Source organism: Garra rufa, chromosome 20 (genome assembly GCF_049309525.1).
Source record: "Garra rufa chromosome 20, GarRuf1.0, whole genome shotgun sequence".
In the NCBI taxonomy this organism is placed as follows: Eukaryota; Metazoa; Chordata; class Actinopteri; order Cypriniformes; family Cyprinidae; genus Garra; species Garra rufa.
The window spans coordinates 20,336,101-20,353,319 of record NC_133380.1 but is presented as its reverse complement, the minus strand read 5'-3'; the positions used below and the strand labels follow the sequence as shown (position 1 = coordinate 20,353,319).

General features: G+C 34.5%; 1 protein-coding gene across 2 annotated transcripts in view; it reads right to left on the bottom strand.

The window, feature by feature from the left end:
* The window catches only part of rassf5 (Ras association domain family member 5), a 59,351-nt gene that overhangs the window by 26,474 nt on the left and 15,658 nt on the right, over window positions 1–17,219 (bottom strand). For both annotated transcript variants that reach the window (XM_073826120.1, XM_073826121.1), the window contains exon 2: window positions 7,985–8,115. In XM_073826120.1, the coding sequence (XP_073682221.1) occupies window positions 7,985–8,115 (131 nt within the window). The remainder of the gene's footprint in view (window positions 1–7,984; window positions 8,116–17,219) is intronic.

Here is a 17,219-nt window from a genome sequence, read left to right as displayed (position 1 = left end):
TCTATGCAACAATAATATATGTATATCTATCATTTCTCTGTTTTCGGATTAAAAACACACATTTGTATGTGTCAACACAGTAATTTAGGTCTTAAGTGAAAGCAAACAGCTGAGAAAGAAAACAGATGTGTAACAGTATATTGGATCCGGGTAGCTCTTAAAGTGACAGCAGTCTAATAATTCTGCTGTCTATCGTTCATGTTAATCAAACAACAAAAGAGAGAAAATCTCGTATTGCTCTTGACTAAATCACTTATTTAGGCTAGTATTAGTTTTTTTGTGATATTGACACTGGTGAAAAGAATTATGGAAAAAAATTTATATCATAAAGCCCTTATTTGACGAGAGTCATTGGATGCTAAACTAACTTTTACATGTTGTTTGAACATTAATGTGTGTTGGCAGTTTGTGTAGACAGCCACCCTACAATGATAAAAATCCACCCAGTGGTATTTTTTTAATCTTTAAAAGTAATATCGCCTTTTTTAAATCAGGTCATTCTCGGCTTCTTGTCGTTGTGGCGAAACACAGTTGATTGACATGAGCGTCTTACATTAGACCCGCCCTCACGGAGCTGAAACAGTCCGAATACAATTGCCATTGCGTCAACTCAGGTGCAGAGGAAGACTCTAATTGAACGATTGAGGTGTTCTGTTGTTGGATGTATTAATGAACATAGCAGTAGACATTTACTCGCCACATCTGAGCTGTTTAAGAGGCAGAGAACGTTACTTTCATTTTTAAAAGGAAAGTGTTGATCCCGATCTACATATGCGTCTATGTTCGTGTGAATCATTTGTGATGCAGCTTCACCCACAGCAGAAGTGAGTATAAGAGTTTTTTATGCATCTTTGAAAATGGCCTTTCTTAATAATGTGCTTGTTGGCAAGTTTCGCAGATAAACATGGCTAAATGCGGCTAAAGTAAACATTACAGCTCCTAATCCCTCAGCAGAGAGGGGCGGGGCGAGTAGAGCTCATTTGCATTTAAAGGGCCCATGCGTAAAAGGAGCTGATATTTTGCAGAGCTGATTTTGACAAGGTAAAAGGGTGTTTTTTACACTACTATTGAGAATTTTTAACCAAAGTATATTCGAGACTTTTCATTAAGACCCTAAAGAATCATATGAACTTGTGGAAAATGGGCATCCGATTGATTCTTTAGGGTCTTAAAGAGAAGTCTATAACATACTTTACTTTTTCAATGATAGCGTAAAACAACACCCTTTTTACTTGATCAAAAACAGCTCTGTTCACAGCGAGACGTTTTGGTGCATGTCCCTTTAAATGCTGATGAGCTCTGCTCACCCCACCCCTCTCTGCTGTAGGCGAGCGGTTCTCTCTGAGACTGTAAACTTTAGCCGCATTTACCCGCGGAACTTGCTAACTAGCACATTATTAGGAAAGGCGATTTGCTTCTTCTGTAGATGAAGCTGGATCAAAAATTTGTGCGAACATGTAACATGCAACAACAAAACACCTCAATCTTGCACCAGCGTTGAAACGCCGAAACAGCGTCAGGCGGTTTACAGCTCACTCAGGGCGGGTCTAAGGTAAGACGGCCATGTCAATCAAAAACATTGTGGGAGCAGCCTTGCTCTTTGTGACGTCACAAAGCCTAGAATCTGAGAATGACTTGATTTGAGAAAGATAATTATTTATAGGGATTTAAAAAAAATGTTTTTTTATCATTATAGGGTGGATGTGTGCACACACTGCCAACACACATTTATGTTCAAACAACATGTAAAAGTGAATTTTGCATCCAATGACCCCTTTAATTTGTTTTTACTCTAGAATATGTCACATTACAAAAGTGAAATCAACCCGGATGCTGTTTCATGTTGACTTTAAACAGCTCATCCCCATGAACAGCCTCTCACTTCCTGTGCTCTTCACGCTGTCTTATAGTACCACAGAGCCGGAAGACATTACATAGATTCTGTTTTTGGAATCCTCAGTGTGAAAATGCATTGAGAAAACCTACGCAGATCAGTGTGTAGATGTGCCTTACTACAGCTCTCTCCAAAAATTATGAAATCAGCCCACACGCATACGCATCCCAGGATCTCTTGCGTGGTTTTTAGGAATCTAAATCAAGCTGCTAAAATCAGCACAGCTCTAAAATACAAAGAGAAAATGAAAAAGACAGGAGGAACCAAGTATTACATTCAGTTTACTTTTTGAGTACACTGGAAACTGCACAAACACACAAACACACACGTTGCACTGAACTATCACGCAAGTTACTCCACAGGAAATGCTACGGTGAGATGACAAACCTGATAAAATATCTGAAAATGGCACATGCAAATAAAAAAAAAACATATTATGTTTCTACTGAACTGCACTTGATATGTTCAGCTGCAGGTGGTTTGAGGGGGCATAAAGAGTGTTCGCGCTGTGTGTGCGTGTATATGTGTGTGAGGTTTTTGTATGTGTACACACCCGAGGACAGGAAAAGGAAGTATATGAGAGATGACAACAGCCTATCTGCACTACTATACAAGAGTCAAAGCCGGTGAAATACCTCCAGCAGCTGGGGAAACAACCCCTCAGCACACGGTCAACAGCACTTTCACAGCCAATAAATGCCAAGAACAGAAAAACAGCGTTTTTGAACTTGCAAATTTATTCTTGTTTGTGCCTGATGTTCACTCAAAGAGACCTTCAGGGGCTTTCAGATTAAATCAGCCTTATTTTTATACTGAAACTGAGGGGATAAACAAGACCTCAGGATGGAGCAGTTAATGTTACTGAGGGGCAGTGAGGCTACAAAAACTGAGAGATATTCCAGAGCTAACTGTGAGTTAGCACTAACGGGGCTAATGTTTCGAGGCCGCGGGGGACATGAGGGCCTGTGCCTGCATGATATGAGGGATATTAGGGTAATGCGCATGAAGAACATTTTGTATTCTTGTGAAAGACAATAAGAGAGTTAGACATATTAGGTTTGTGTAATATACAAAATAAGGATAACAGGAAGTGTGAGGTGAAGTATGAGGAAAGTGTGTGTAGAATATTCTAGAGACTGAAGAGTGGATATGATTCACCCCACTGACTATGTATGGGTCAAAATGATTGGTTCTTCTTTTATGCCAAAAATCATTTGGATATTAAGTAAAGATCATATTCCATGAAGATATTCTGTAAATTTCCTACCGTACATTAATTAGTAAAATTAATTTTTGATTAGTAATATGCATTGCTAAGAACTTCATTTGGACAACATTAAAGGTTGATTTTCTCAATATTAGATTTTTTTTGCACCTCAGATTCCAAGTTTTCAAATAGTTGTATCTCAGTCAAATATTGTAATATAAAAAAACCATACATCAATGGAAATCCTATTTATTCTGATTTTAGATGTTTAAATCTTAATGTAAAATTGACCCCTATGACTGGTTTTGTGGTCTAGGTTCAATTATAATAACATATTCTTCTTTCATAGCTAAAACTAATAATAGTCTATATCCAGAGGCAAATTACACTATTTTTCCCTTTTACAGTTCAACTAAATTCAGTAAGGAGGAAAAAAAGACCACAGCTTTAAATATTAAACCTTTAATATGTCTTTAAAAATTAAGATTTCAAATTTTTACTTGACCCTAGAAACCACTTCAGGCTAAAAAGCCGGAGATGAACACAAAAGTTTTACTTTGCTCTCATTTAGTCTCAATGATGTCTAAGAAAAACAATTGAGCTATAAATGAGATGCCATTTGTGACTTTTCTTTCCTACAGGTATTAACTTTTCCGTTCTTAAGAGTCAGTAACATTTGTTAAGCAAATTAATAGCTTTAATAATACTTTTATTGAGAAAAGGTGTATAAACCTGTTTAAAAGTGACAGTAAAACATTTATAATGTTACAAATGGTTTCTGTTTTACATAAATGTTGTTCACTGAACTTTCAAAAAGCTGTTTTCAGCATTGATTAACAAAGTTGTTAATCAAAAAAGTGCATTATACATAAAGATCATATGTCTTAAAAGAAAGAAAGAGTCGACTAAAAGAAAGAAAGAGTCATATTTTCGTATCTTCTGCCTTTTAAAAGCTCTTGTATTTCATCAAAAATATCTTAATTTGTGTCTGCAGATGAACAAAGGTCTTAGGGGTTTGGAACAACATGAGGGTGATTAATGACAGAATTTTCATTTTTGGGTGAACTATCCCTTTAAAAAAACAGTAGTTTACTCTATATTACTGTATAATATTACTGTAATGGGCAGTAAATGCCAGTATAACAACAAAAGTGCTGGCCAAGCCTATGAGTTATCTTAGCAAATGCCCTTGAGATTCACACGCACACACACACACACACACACACACACACACACACACACACACACACACACACACACACACACAGACAGACTCCCTCATTTCTCTGTGAATCATCTACATAAGGTCAATGGTCCTCCCCCTGTTCCCTTGGCACTGGTGTGACTGTGAAGGAGCTCTGTTTAAATAAATGCTTCTGGCTGCAGAGGTCTGTTAAATCCCTGAAGCCGAGGGGGTGTCTAGCTTCTGTTTTGACTGTAATTACGTTGTGAGGCTCTCTTTATGGGCTATCTGCATTTCCTGTGCATGTCCAATGACTGTCTGTGTGCAAAACGGTACGTCTCTGGGGTGTTTGAATGGTGGTAAAGACAACTATAACTGAATTGATGCCAGTGTGACAGGCACATGGACCAACAAAGGCTTTTATTAGAACAAATTAATTAAGTTACTTGTTTAAAGCATGTCTGTTGTGTTTTGTTGCTACTCATTTAGATTTTGTAATGGAGGCATTCACATGCAAATCGCACTGAATCATCCTTGAATGGTTCTGTATAATAAATATCTGCCCCATGTGGTGAAGTTCAGAATAACAGACTATAAATGGTTATTTTGTACAATGCAACCTTATCTCTTATTCCATAAAGCTGAATCAAATCAGTGATACAATCTGTAGTTCACAAGACCAAAGCCCTGCCCTGTGTGAGGAGACCACTAATGTGAAATTCATTTCCGTTGAGGAATAACCATAATGCCCTCTGCTGACAGCTCACCATTCAACAGCTCTCAATCTCACTGACAGCACAGGCCAGCTGGGTTTGCTCTTTTCCTTATTTAGAGGAGATAGGAACAGACAGGAAGAGCTTCATAAATAAGACAAATACACTACAAGGGACGCAAAAGCTTTTTTCAGTAATGACTAGTCTGATAATATAAATGCTTTCGAGAAAAATAGCTTATTGGATGTCTGATTGGCCTCTAGGTCATACCGTTTTGACCTTTTGGTCAGGCATCATAGAATCATAGGATTTGCTCTGCAAAAGTAAGTGTATGCCTTTGTGTGTGTGTTTCTGAGGACAGTGTGCCCCAGGCAGACCCCTGCTGCTCGTCCTCAGTCCCAACTGTGCTGTCACTTCCTGTGTACCTGGGACTTAACTCACTGGCACTGTAAAACGCAGCCAAGCATCAGAGAGGCAGTTAAGCATGTGCTAATGTGTCCCAGCCAAGCAACCCAGGGAGGATCAGATTCATTTTCCGCTTCATCCTAAGCATCTCGCTGCATACTTTTATGGTCTCTTTCTAAATTTAGAAAGCTCTCTGCATGCTTAACTTAAAGAAAAGTATAAATGTATCATCTATCGCAAAAGTACCACAAAAGTATCAATATATTACTATATTCCAATTTGTAATCTTTAGCTTCTTTCTTAAAATGCTGGAGGATTTGGATATAAGCCAAGAGAAGACTGGTTTTCCTTATAAAGTCACAGTTATGAAAAATAAAGTCACAGTTATAAGATATAAAGTCATATTGCCAGATATAAAGTCACAATTATGAGAAATAGTCAAATTTATGAGAAATAAAGTCATATTGTGAGAAATAATGTTACAATTATGAGATATAAAGCCATATTGTCAGATATAAAGTCACAATTACAGGAAATAAAGTCAAAATTATGGGAAAAAGTCACAATTATGAGATACAAAGTCATTGTCAGATATAAAGTCACAATTACGAGAAAATAAAGTCACAATTATGAGATATAAAGTCATATAGTCAGATATAAAGTCAAAATTATGGGAAATAAAAGTCACAATTATAAGATATGAAGTCATACTGTCAGATATAATGTAACAATTACAGGACATAAAGTCACAATTATGACATATAAAGTCATATTGTTAGATATAAAGTCACAGTTATGAGATATAAAATCATATTGTCAGATATAAAGTCACAGTTATGAGATATAAAGTCATATTGTCAGATATATAGTCACAGTTATGGGAAATAAAGTCACAATTATGAGATATAAAGCCATATTGTCAGATATAAAGTCACAATTACAGGAAATAAAGTCAAAATTATGGGAAAAAGTCACAATTATGAGATACAAAGTCATTGTCAGATATAAAGTCACAATTACGAGAAAATAAAGTCACAATTATGAGATATAAAGTCATATTGTCAGATATAAAGTCAAAATTATGGGAAATAAAAGTCACAATTATAAGATATGAAGTCATACTGTCAGATATAAAGTAACAATTACGGGACATAAAGTCACAATTATGACATATAAAGTCATATTGTTAGATATAAAGTCACAGTTATGAGATATAAAATCATATTGCCAGATATAAAGTCACAATTATGGGAAATAAAGTCACAATTATGAGATATAAAGTCATATTGTTAGATATAAAGTCACAGTTATGAGATATAAAGTCATATTGTCAGATATATAGTCACAGTTATGGGAAATAAAGTCACAATTATGAGATATAAAGTCATATTGTCAGATATAAAGTCAAAATTATGGGAAATAAAAGTCACAATTATAAGATATGAAGTCATACTGTCAGATATAAAGTAACAATTAGGGGACATAAAGTCACAATTATGACATATAAAGTCATATTGTTAGATATAAAGTCACAGTTATGAGATATAAAATCATATTGTCAGATATAAAGTCACAATTATGGGAAATAAAGTCACAGTTATGAGATATAAAGTCATATTGTTAGATATAAAGTCACAGTTATGAGATATAAAGTCATATTGTCAGATATATAGTCACAATTATGGGAAATAAAGTCACAATTATGAGATATAAAGTCATTGTCATATATAAAGACAATTACGGGACATAAAGTCACAATTATGAGACGTAAAGTTGCATTATGAGAAATATAGTCACAATTATGGGAAATAAAGTCATACTGTCAGATATAAAGTCACGATGATAAGACGTAAAGTTGCAATGTGAGAAATAAAGTCATAAAGTCACAATTATAAGAAGTAAAGTCGCGTTGTGAGAAAAAAGGCAAAATTATGACATATAAAGTCATATTGTCAGATAAGTAGCAAGTAACAATTACGGAAATTAAAAGCACAGTTATGAGATATAAAGTCATATTGTCAGATATGAAGTCAGAATTACGAGAAATAAAGTCACAGTTATGAGATATAAAGTCATATTGTCAGATATGAAGTCAGAATTACGAGAAATAAAGTCACAGTTATGAGATATAAAGTCGTATTGTCAGATATAAAGTCACAATTATAAGACACAAAGTCACGCTATGAGAAATAAAGTCACAGTTATGAAATATAAAGTCATATTGTCAGATATAAAGTCACAATTACGGGAAATAATGTCACAGTTATGACATATAAAGTCAGCGGTATAAAGCCGCAATTGCCATTGCACTAAAATATGTAAAAATATGTAGAAAATGTGAATGTAAAAAGATATTTGATATTTAGAAATATATGATATTGACTTATAATGATATAAGTCAATTTATTTTTAATTTGCATTATAATATCCATGACCCTATTAAAACAAGCCTGTGACCCATTTTTGGCCCACCAGATGGGATGAACAATCTGTATCTGTTCTGCCTCCTTGCGTATCTTTGTAGTGAGGATCTCCCTCTTATAGTTTGCATAAAGCAATAAAGGCTGAGTGAGTGAACTTACCGTCTCCTGAGGGTCTTTGGCGCCGGGCCTCTGTGGAGCGGGGGTAGACAAATCCTCCGTCGCCTGGTCTAGTTGGTTGCAGTCCAGCTGAACAAGCCCCTGACACTCCAAATGACATGTGTAGCTGCAGTCTGGAGGTCAGAGACAAACAGGACACACACAGTCACTAACAGCCATGAAGTGCACAGACAAACAGCACCGTTTAGAAAGCCAATGAGGACTGCCAACACTCTTTCAGCTCCTTTAAAACAAGAAGGCTTGAAAAGGCTGGCGGAGGACTGGGTCATGTGTTTTATTCACTGTAAATGTCTGTGTCAGCATGAGCGCCGAAGCCTTGGAGTAAATCTAGACTGGGGCTGGTGATGATAAACTGACAATCTGCATGTTGCGGACATCTGGCTCAGACACACGCACTTCACAAACTAGAAATAGTTTCAGAATGAACAGCTCATTTACATTAGGCAGAATGTCTGGTGTGTCCTCCACATAAACATTAATTATTAGGAGGAATTTGGTCATGTGAGGTTGTCACGGCTCGGTTAAACAGTGCCCTATTCATTCACTTTCAACTGACTTGACCCCTAGGATAGAGGTTTATAGAAATCAGAAGACCTTGTTTCTTTTATTCAGTGCCAACTATAGCAGCTGTAACCTTCATTACAGTGCAATCAATTGTGCTTTTTGACATAGTTGTTGTGTATGGTGCCATCTAGTGGATATCTGATATAAAATACTGCACAGTTTGCACAGAAGGATGAGTGACTGTAAAAATTAGATGAGTGAATCTTTTTCTCTTACACTTTATTTTTAAAAGATACATTTTAAGAAAAAAAAATGCCTATATATAATAAATATATTCATATATATATATTGTAATACTAATACAAAATAATAATAAAATATAATTTATAAATAAAATAATACAAATACTTAATTTGATTTGAAAATATAAATAGAATAAAAAATATATATCATTCAATTTTGATAAAAAGCAAAGTAAGAATTATAAGAATTTATATATATTAGACCTATATAATATTTATTTCCCATAATTGTGTTTAATTTTTCTTGAGATGCATTTCAATAATAAAAACATATATGGTTATATATAATAAATATATGCCTTTATGTAATATTCATATATAATAAAATACAAATAATAAAATAGAATAATAATATTTTAAAATAAACTTGATAATAAAAATAAAAGGATGAAAAAACCTTTTATTTAAAAAAAAAATCATTTTTATAAAAAGATATATAATATTTAATTCCCATAATTATGTTTATTATTTTTTGAGATGCACTTTAAGAAATAAAAACATATATATATGGCTATATATAATAACTATATATGCCTTTATATAATATTTATATATAATAAAATATAATAAAGTAAATAAAGTATAAAATAATATTCTAAAATAAAATGTATAAAAATAATAAAATAATACTTTACTTTATTTGACAAAATATGAAATAATAAAAAATGATAAAAAACAACTAAATGCATATATTAAAAAAAACTAATTCATAATAAAATATTATATAATATATATTTATTGCCCATAATGGTTTATGAATATACACACACACACGCACACACACACACGCACACACACACACACACACACACACACACACACACACACACACACACACACACACACACACACACACACACACACACACACACACATATATATATATATATATATATATATATATATAATTTATATAATAATTTATATAATTTATATAATAATAAAATTGGTAAAATTAATAAAATAATACAGATACTTTATTTTACAAACTACAGATTGGACAAAATATAAAATATAAACATAATTAAATGATTCTAAAAACTAAAATGACAAAACGCAACTGCTAAATGCATATAATATTTTAAAAACTAATTTAAAAGCAAATATTATATAATATCCCATAATACATATTTATGCTAATACATTTATATAACATAAATATATATATTCTCAATTCAGTTACAATCAGGCTAACAGAGAGGAAAAAACTCAATCACTAGAGGGCGCCACTGTGCCAACAACTTCAAAGGTTAATGGAGGCCAATGAAATAAGGTTATTAAGGCCTGGAACAGACAGCTGCTGTTTAATTTGTGCCAAGAAACGTTTCATTGACACTCGGGTTCATTTTTTCCTCCCTGTAATTGCCCATCCAGTCAACCTTTTACACATTTTGCTTTGGAAAGTAGCTTATTGTATAAAACAACTCGTGCAAGCTACCCTCATCATCCTAAAATTCCCATTAGCATCATAACAGAGATAATAAAATGACCTCAGACCAGCACAGAGAGTAAATTCAAGAGCTAAAATGCACCCTGAGCATCTATATTCATCGCTCACAGCCACAGTAACCAAGGAAACTACACTGCGCCACTGCATATTATGCAGCACAGGCTGACCGTGATATTATACGACAAGGTGTCCTGCAGTGAGGCTGCAGTGTCATATAAATTGTATAAGTAGATCAACAACACAAAGTGCTATAGTTGATAATGCCATAAAAATGGGCTTGTGTTTTGACTGAGGTATCTGTCTCTACACACAGCAGGAGTGACAGATGTCAAGAGTGAATGCTGATTGATTATCAGCGGATTGATTATCAGTGCCAAACACATTGCTACTGTCATTGTAGAAGAGCAGGGAGGTGCAGAGCACTCTGAAAGGAGATTGCGAATGCTAAGAGCCTCTACACAACACTGATAACGCACATGGAAAATGGACGTCACTTTCGATGGTCTGTCTGTCTGCCAAAATATAAATCTTGCGGGGAGTGTTGAGCGAGACTATGAGAAAGACTGTCCAAACCAAACAGAATGACTCAGGGTCAGGAAATGCATTATGGGAGGAGGTGAGGCTTCCGTCCGGTTCTGACTCTCACCTTCAACCTCAGCCTGATATCAACAGTGTGGTTTTAATGCAACACCCTGATAAATTGACGCTTTTTAAATGAAAACCTGACACGTGCAGAGACAGTCAGGTGACAGTGTGTCATCCTGCAAAATTGGTACCATCTGTGTCTTACATACATGTGTAAAAGATTACTTTACCAAGAAATTGACTTTTATTCATTTCATCATTGCATATTTTTTATCTTTTATATTTAACAATGTACTACTAAAAGATTTAATAAATGACCACTTTTCTACTTTCAAAAGACTACCAGTCAAAAGTTTTTGAACAGTAAGATCTTTAGTGTTTTTTAAAGAAGTTGCTTCTGCTCACCAAGACTGCATTTATTTGATCCAAAGTACAGCAAAAACAGTACAATTATGAAATATTTTTACTATTTAAAATAACTCATTTTTATTTGAATAGATTTTGAAATGTAATTTATTCCTGTGATTTCGAAGCTGAATTTGTAGCATCATTATTCCAGTCACATGATCTTTCAGAAATCATTCAAATATTTTTATTTGCTTTTTGTATTTACATTTATTATTATTATTATGTTGAAAACTATGTTGAAGAATATTTTTTAGGTTTTTTCGAAAATAGAAAGTTCAGAAGAACAGCATTTATCTGATGTTTTGTAACATCATTAATGTCTTTATTATCACTTTTGATCAATTTCAGCATCCTTGTTAAATAAAAGTATTAATTTCTATCATGTATTCCCCATTAAAAACAAAAAAGTGAAAATTATACTGACTGCAAGCTTTTGAATGGTACAGTGTATAATGTTACAAAAGCTTTTTTATTTCTGATAAATGCTGATCTTTGGATCTTTCTATTCATCAAAGAATCCTGAAAAATTGTACTCAAGTGTTTTAAATTTTGATAATACTAATAATAAAGCAAATCAGCATGTTAGAATGATTTCTGAAGGATCATGTGACACTGAAGACTGGAATAATGATGCTGAAAATTTAGCTTTGATCACAGGAATAAATTACATTTTAAAATATATTCAAATAGAAAGCAGTTATTTTAAATAGTAAAAATATTTCACAATATTACTAGATATTTTTTTTTAAAAACATTAAAAATCTTACAGTTCTAAAACTTTAGACTGGTAGTGTACATTGTCAAGAAGACACCACTTCAAGGACAGGTTATTTTTTTATCACTTGTGAGACAATGTTGTCAACCTTCTTACTATTTGACCAGTAAACAACTGATAAATAAAAAGAAACACCCGCTTTAGATTCTCTTTTAAAAGCATCTTGAAGTTTCGTGAGATTATGCACAAGGTTTTTAATGTCAAATTAAATAGGACAACTTTTGACCCCATTTCCATCCTTCCTGTTTTCGTTCTAAACATGCAATGATACTACTGACATTTATTAATTAAGCCTGAGAAAGTACAGTCCAGTTTTTTCATAATTAAAGTATTATTTAAAAGGGAAGTTCACCTAAAAACGAACAGCATAGACATCAATGCAACTGACACGTTCAAGGCCCTGAAGGGTAGTAAGGACATTGCTAAAAAAGTGGTTCCACCGTAATTGTATGGCGCTACGAGAAAGAAGAGAAGAAGTTGTAGAATAAAGTTGTTATTTTTGTTTTCTTTGTTGTACTTACTACCTTTGCAGGGTCAGAAAGCTCTTGGATTTCATCAAAAATATGAAACGAAGATGAACAAAAGTCTTACAGGTTTGGAACAACAAGAGGGTGGAGTAATTATTGACAGAATTTTCATTTTTGCGAACTATCCCTTTAGCAAGTACTGACAAGCTAGAAAGCAAAACACTGAATAGGTTTCAATAGCATTATGGCAGTCTAGTCTACTCCAGCCAAAACTAAATGGGACATAGTTAAACGTCCCAAACAAGATTGGAGGTTTACACCAGCCAAATCTTCTTGGAAACTCTTTAGATTATATGTTGAGGTAATTAGTGTCACAGGATGCTCCTTCGGTCGACGTCTTTATCCTTCAAACTGTGCGCTCGCATATGCTCCCCACCATTATCATGTCATTACTGCAGTGTGGTCTGAACCCCCTAAACCCGATTAATCTGGGGAGTGTGCCGCCAACCGCTAATCACTGACCGTCAGCTTCTGGGGTTACAGACAGAAGAACTGTAAAGGGATTTAACACGTCTTTGTACGTGCCCTCAGCGTGGAGGATAATCTGTTTGGAATGTAAAATCACTCCCACACAAGCGGTCCACAATCTATGAAACTCATAGTTAATCTGGAAATTATATAGATTTTTATTTCTAAAGTAAGTATTATTTAAACCACCACTCAAAAGTCTGCAAACTCTTGTTGTGGTACTCTCATGAATGTGTGTCAAAGACTGACACGGAGGAGAAGAAATTGTTGAAACTTATTTTAGTTTTCTTTGTGCATAAAAAGTATTCTCGTAGCTTCCAAACATTACGATTGAACGACTGATGTCACATGGATTATTTTAATGATGTCCTTACTAGCTTTCTGGGCCTTGAACGTGGTAGTTGCTGTCTATGCAGGGTCAGAAAGCTCTTAGATTTCATTTAAAAATATCTTAACGAAGGTCATGGTGAGTTTGAAATGACATTATGGTGAGTAATTAATGACAGAATGTTCGTTTTTGGTTGAACTATTGTTTTAAGAGCCGAAAATGGACAGAACACAAAGACTATGGGGCTTGTTTGTATTTGTGACCAGTTAAAGGAGAAGTTCACTTCCAGAACTATAATGTACAGATAATTTACTCACCCCCTTGTCATCCAAGATGTTCATGTCTTTTTTTTTTCAGTCGTAAAGAAATTGTGTTTTTTCACTCTTCTATGGTGCCTTTAAGTTTGAACTTCTAAAATGCAGTTTAAATGCAGCTTTAAAGGGCTCTAAACAATCCCAACCCGAGAAAGAAGGGTCTTGTCTAGCAAAACGATCAGTTAATGTAAGACTATTTTAAAGTTGAAAAATGAGATGGGAGTTTTTCGACATACAGAGTTTTTGAAGTTAAACAGTATATAAATTAAAATTGTTTTTTGGAAAATAACCAATCGTTTCGCGAGATAAGACCCTTCTTCCTTGGCTGGGGTTATTTAGAGTCCTTTGAAGCTGCATTTAAACTGCATTTTGGACGTTCAAACTCACAAGCACCATAAAAGTCCTCTGTAAAAAGTTAAACATAAAAACTTAAAGTTTAGCAGCTGCCTTAAAATTTCAAGTTAAATCAACTCATTTTTATTGTTATAAGTTAAAATGACTTGTAGTTTTAAGCTGATTTAACTTAGGTTTTTAAGTTGAATCTGGTGAAAACCTTTTAGTGTATATGGAGAGAAATCCAGAAATGTTTGGCTCAAAAAACATTTTATTTATGACTGAAGAAGGACATAAACATTATGGATGACAAGGGGGTTAGTAAACTATCTGTACATTTTTATTCTGAAAGTGAACTTCTCTTTAAAAAGTATAAATATACATTTTGCCTTGTAAAATCCCGATGTTCTGAGGGGGAAACTCAAACACACTCATGTGGAGAAAAGTCTAATAAACACTCCATATATTTTGCCCGGGGCACATTAAACTGTGACCCCAGACTATTTGTTTAGCCGCAGCGCCTTATGAATAGAGGGGTCACACTTATGTTTTTGAGTAAGACTGGGGTCATTGCAGAGATGCCCCATGGATAGAGCATTGCAGCATAGTTTACATAACCTGGAAATGCTGCAGTGCTGCTATAAAACAGGAGTGCTGGTGACAGAGGAGGTCAAACTCTTGTCCTTGTCACATTAAACACAATGTTTATTCGACCACACATGGAATTTCCTCCGAGTGAGAGGTCAAATACGCATTTCTGGGCCTGTCCCTTTAAAACAGCACTTCCCACTAGAACACGGTCACTTCCTCTTGGAGTTAACCATGTCTGCTGATCAGAAGAAACATTTTGGTTGTTTAGCTGGAAAAGCGTGCCAAACTCCCCTCCGATAGCTGGAATGTAAGGGGGAGTTTATAGAGGGAACAAGAACACTGATGCCTTTTTGTCCCTCACGCGCCTTCTCGCCTCCCACTTCCTTCTGACATTTCTGATCTCCCCCTTCTCTTCCATACATCAGCATTTTTCCACCTCAGGAGTCACAGTTCCTTCTCAGAGCCACGGCTCATATGCACCCCAGCTGTACGCACACTCCTACCACCTCTCTCTCTCCGTGTTGCTCTCTGTTTCAGATTCTGCATCAGTCAGCAGCATTTTCTGTCGTTTCTTTCTCTCAGCCAAGTCAGAGAACCTGACCCTGTAACCTTGCTGTGCATCTTTTCCCATGATTCAAGGATGCCCTTCATAACAAAAGCGAAGATTCATTGGCTCATTTCAAAGAGTGCTACGGGAATGACACATTTTTGTAGACCAAAATCTAAAACGACTATTTTAGTACTTCCAGTTCCCTTATCCTGAAGTCAATTGGTGAGTCTGAATATGCCTACTTTAAAACTATACAGTATGCACAAAGAGTAGTAGACTTTGTCCAAATTTATAGCATTTGAAAATAGCAGACAAAAAGACCTTAAATGACTTCCACCTAAGATTCTGAAGTGTGTATTCGATGGACTACTATTCTATGAGGCCAAGGGAGACAATTTGTGAATGGCAGTGAAGCAGCACAACTGATGCTGTAGGTCATGTGATAGTAACAACATGACGGATAAAGTGGTCGATTATCGGCACTAATATTAAGCATTTTTATGGTTATCGCTATTGGTCATTTTCAAAACCGATTTGCAGATGAAAAAATTTAAAAGCATTTAAAGAAAGTTTTTGTCAGAGGCCTTGTTATTATTAATTTTGACATTAATTTTCATTTCAACACCAGAAATATACAGTTGTATAAGTCAGAAGTTTACATCCACATTGCAGAATCTGCAAAATGTTAATTGTTTTACCAAAATAATATGGATCATGCAAAATGCATGTTATTTATTATTTAATACTGACCTAAATAAAATATTTTACATAGAACACATTTACATATAGTCCACAAGAGAAAATAATAGTTGAATTTTAAAAAATGACCTTGTTTAAAAGTTTACATACAATTGATTCTTAATACTGGGTTGTTACCTGAATGAACCACTGCTGTTTTTTTTTTTATTTGTTTAGTGATAGCTGTTTATGAGTCCCTTGTTTGTCCTGAACAGTTAAACTGCCTGCTGTTCTTCAGAAAAGTCCTTTAGGTCCCACAAATTCTTTGGTTTTTCAGCATTTTGTGTATTCAAACCATTTCCAACAATGAATGTATGATTTTGAGATCCATCTTTTCACACTGAGGACAACTGAGGGACTCGTATACAACTATTACTGAAGGTTCAAATGCTCACTGATGCTTCAGAAGGAAAAAAAAACATTAGGAGCCAGGGGGGAAAACTTTTCAATAAATGTAACTTATTTTGTCTTCTGGGAAACATGTAAGTATCTTCTGAAGGGCAATACTAAATGAAAAAAAAAAATGACATTAAGGCAAAATAAGAAAAATACACACATCATCCTGTTCAAAAGTTTTCACCCCCCGGCATTGCTTTTCCTTCTGAAGCATCTGTGAGTGTTTGAACCTTCTGTAATAGTTGCATATGAGTCCCTCAGTTGTCCTCAATGTGAAAAGATGGATCTCAAAATCATACAGTCATTGTTGGAAAGGGCAGAAAAATTTGTTGGACCTGAAGGACTTTTCTGAAGAGGTAGTTTAAGAAACACAGCTGTGGATCATTTGGGTAACAACATAGTATTAAGAATTAAGTGTATGTGAACTTTATGCAAACTTTAAGTGTATGTAAAAAGGGTCATTTTTATAAATTTAACTTACTTTCTCTTGTGGACTACGTATATGTAAATGCATTTTATGTGAAATATTCTATTCAGGTCAGTACTAAATAAAAAATAGCATGCATTTTGTATGATCCCTCTTATTTTGCTAAAATAATTAACATTTTGCAGTTTCTACAAAGTGTATGTAAACTTTTGACTTCAATTGTATATCGGTTCAAAATATTGGTCAGTAATTGTTACATATCACATATCGGTCGACGCCTAATAATATGTCTAAAATGTATTCATCAAGAATCATAAACATTTGTTGGTCCCAAAGCTTATTTTCTGCAATAAACCTTAAAGTAAGGGTTTTGTAGAGGGAACCAGGTTGATGCTATTTGGGTTGGCATACAAAAAACGTCATCACTGCAGCGCTCTATTTACACACAGCATGGCATCATATTCCAGCAACCTGGTCCCAGTGGAACCTATCTGACTGAACCCTGTAATTTAAACCCAAAT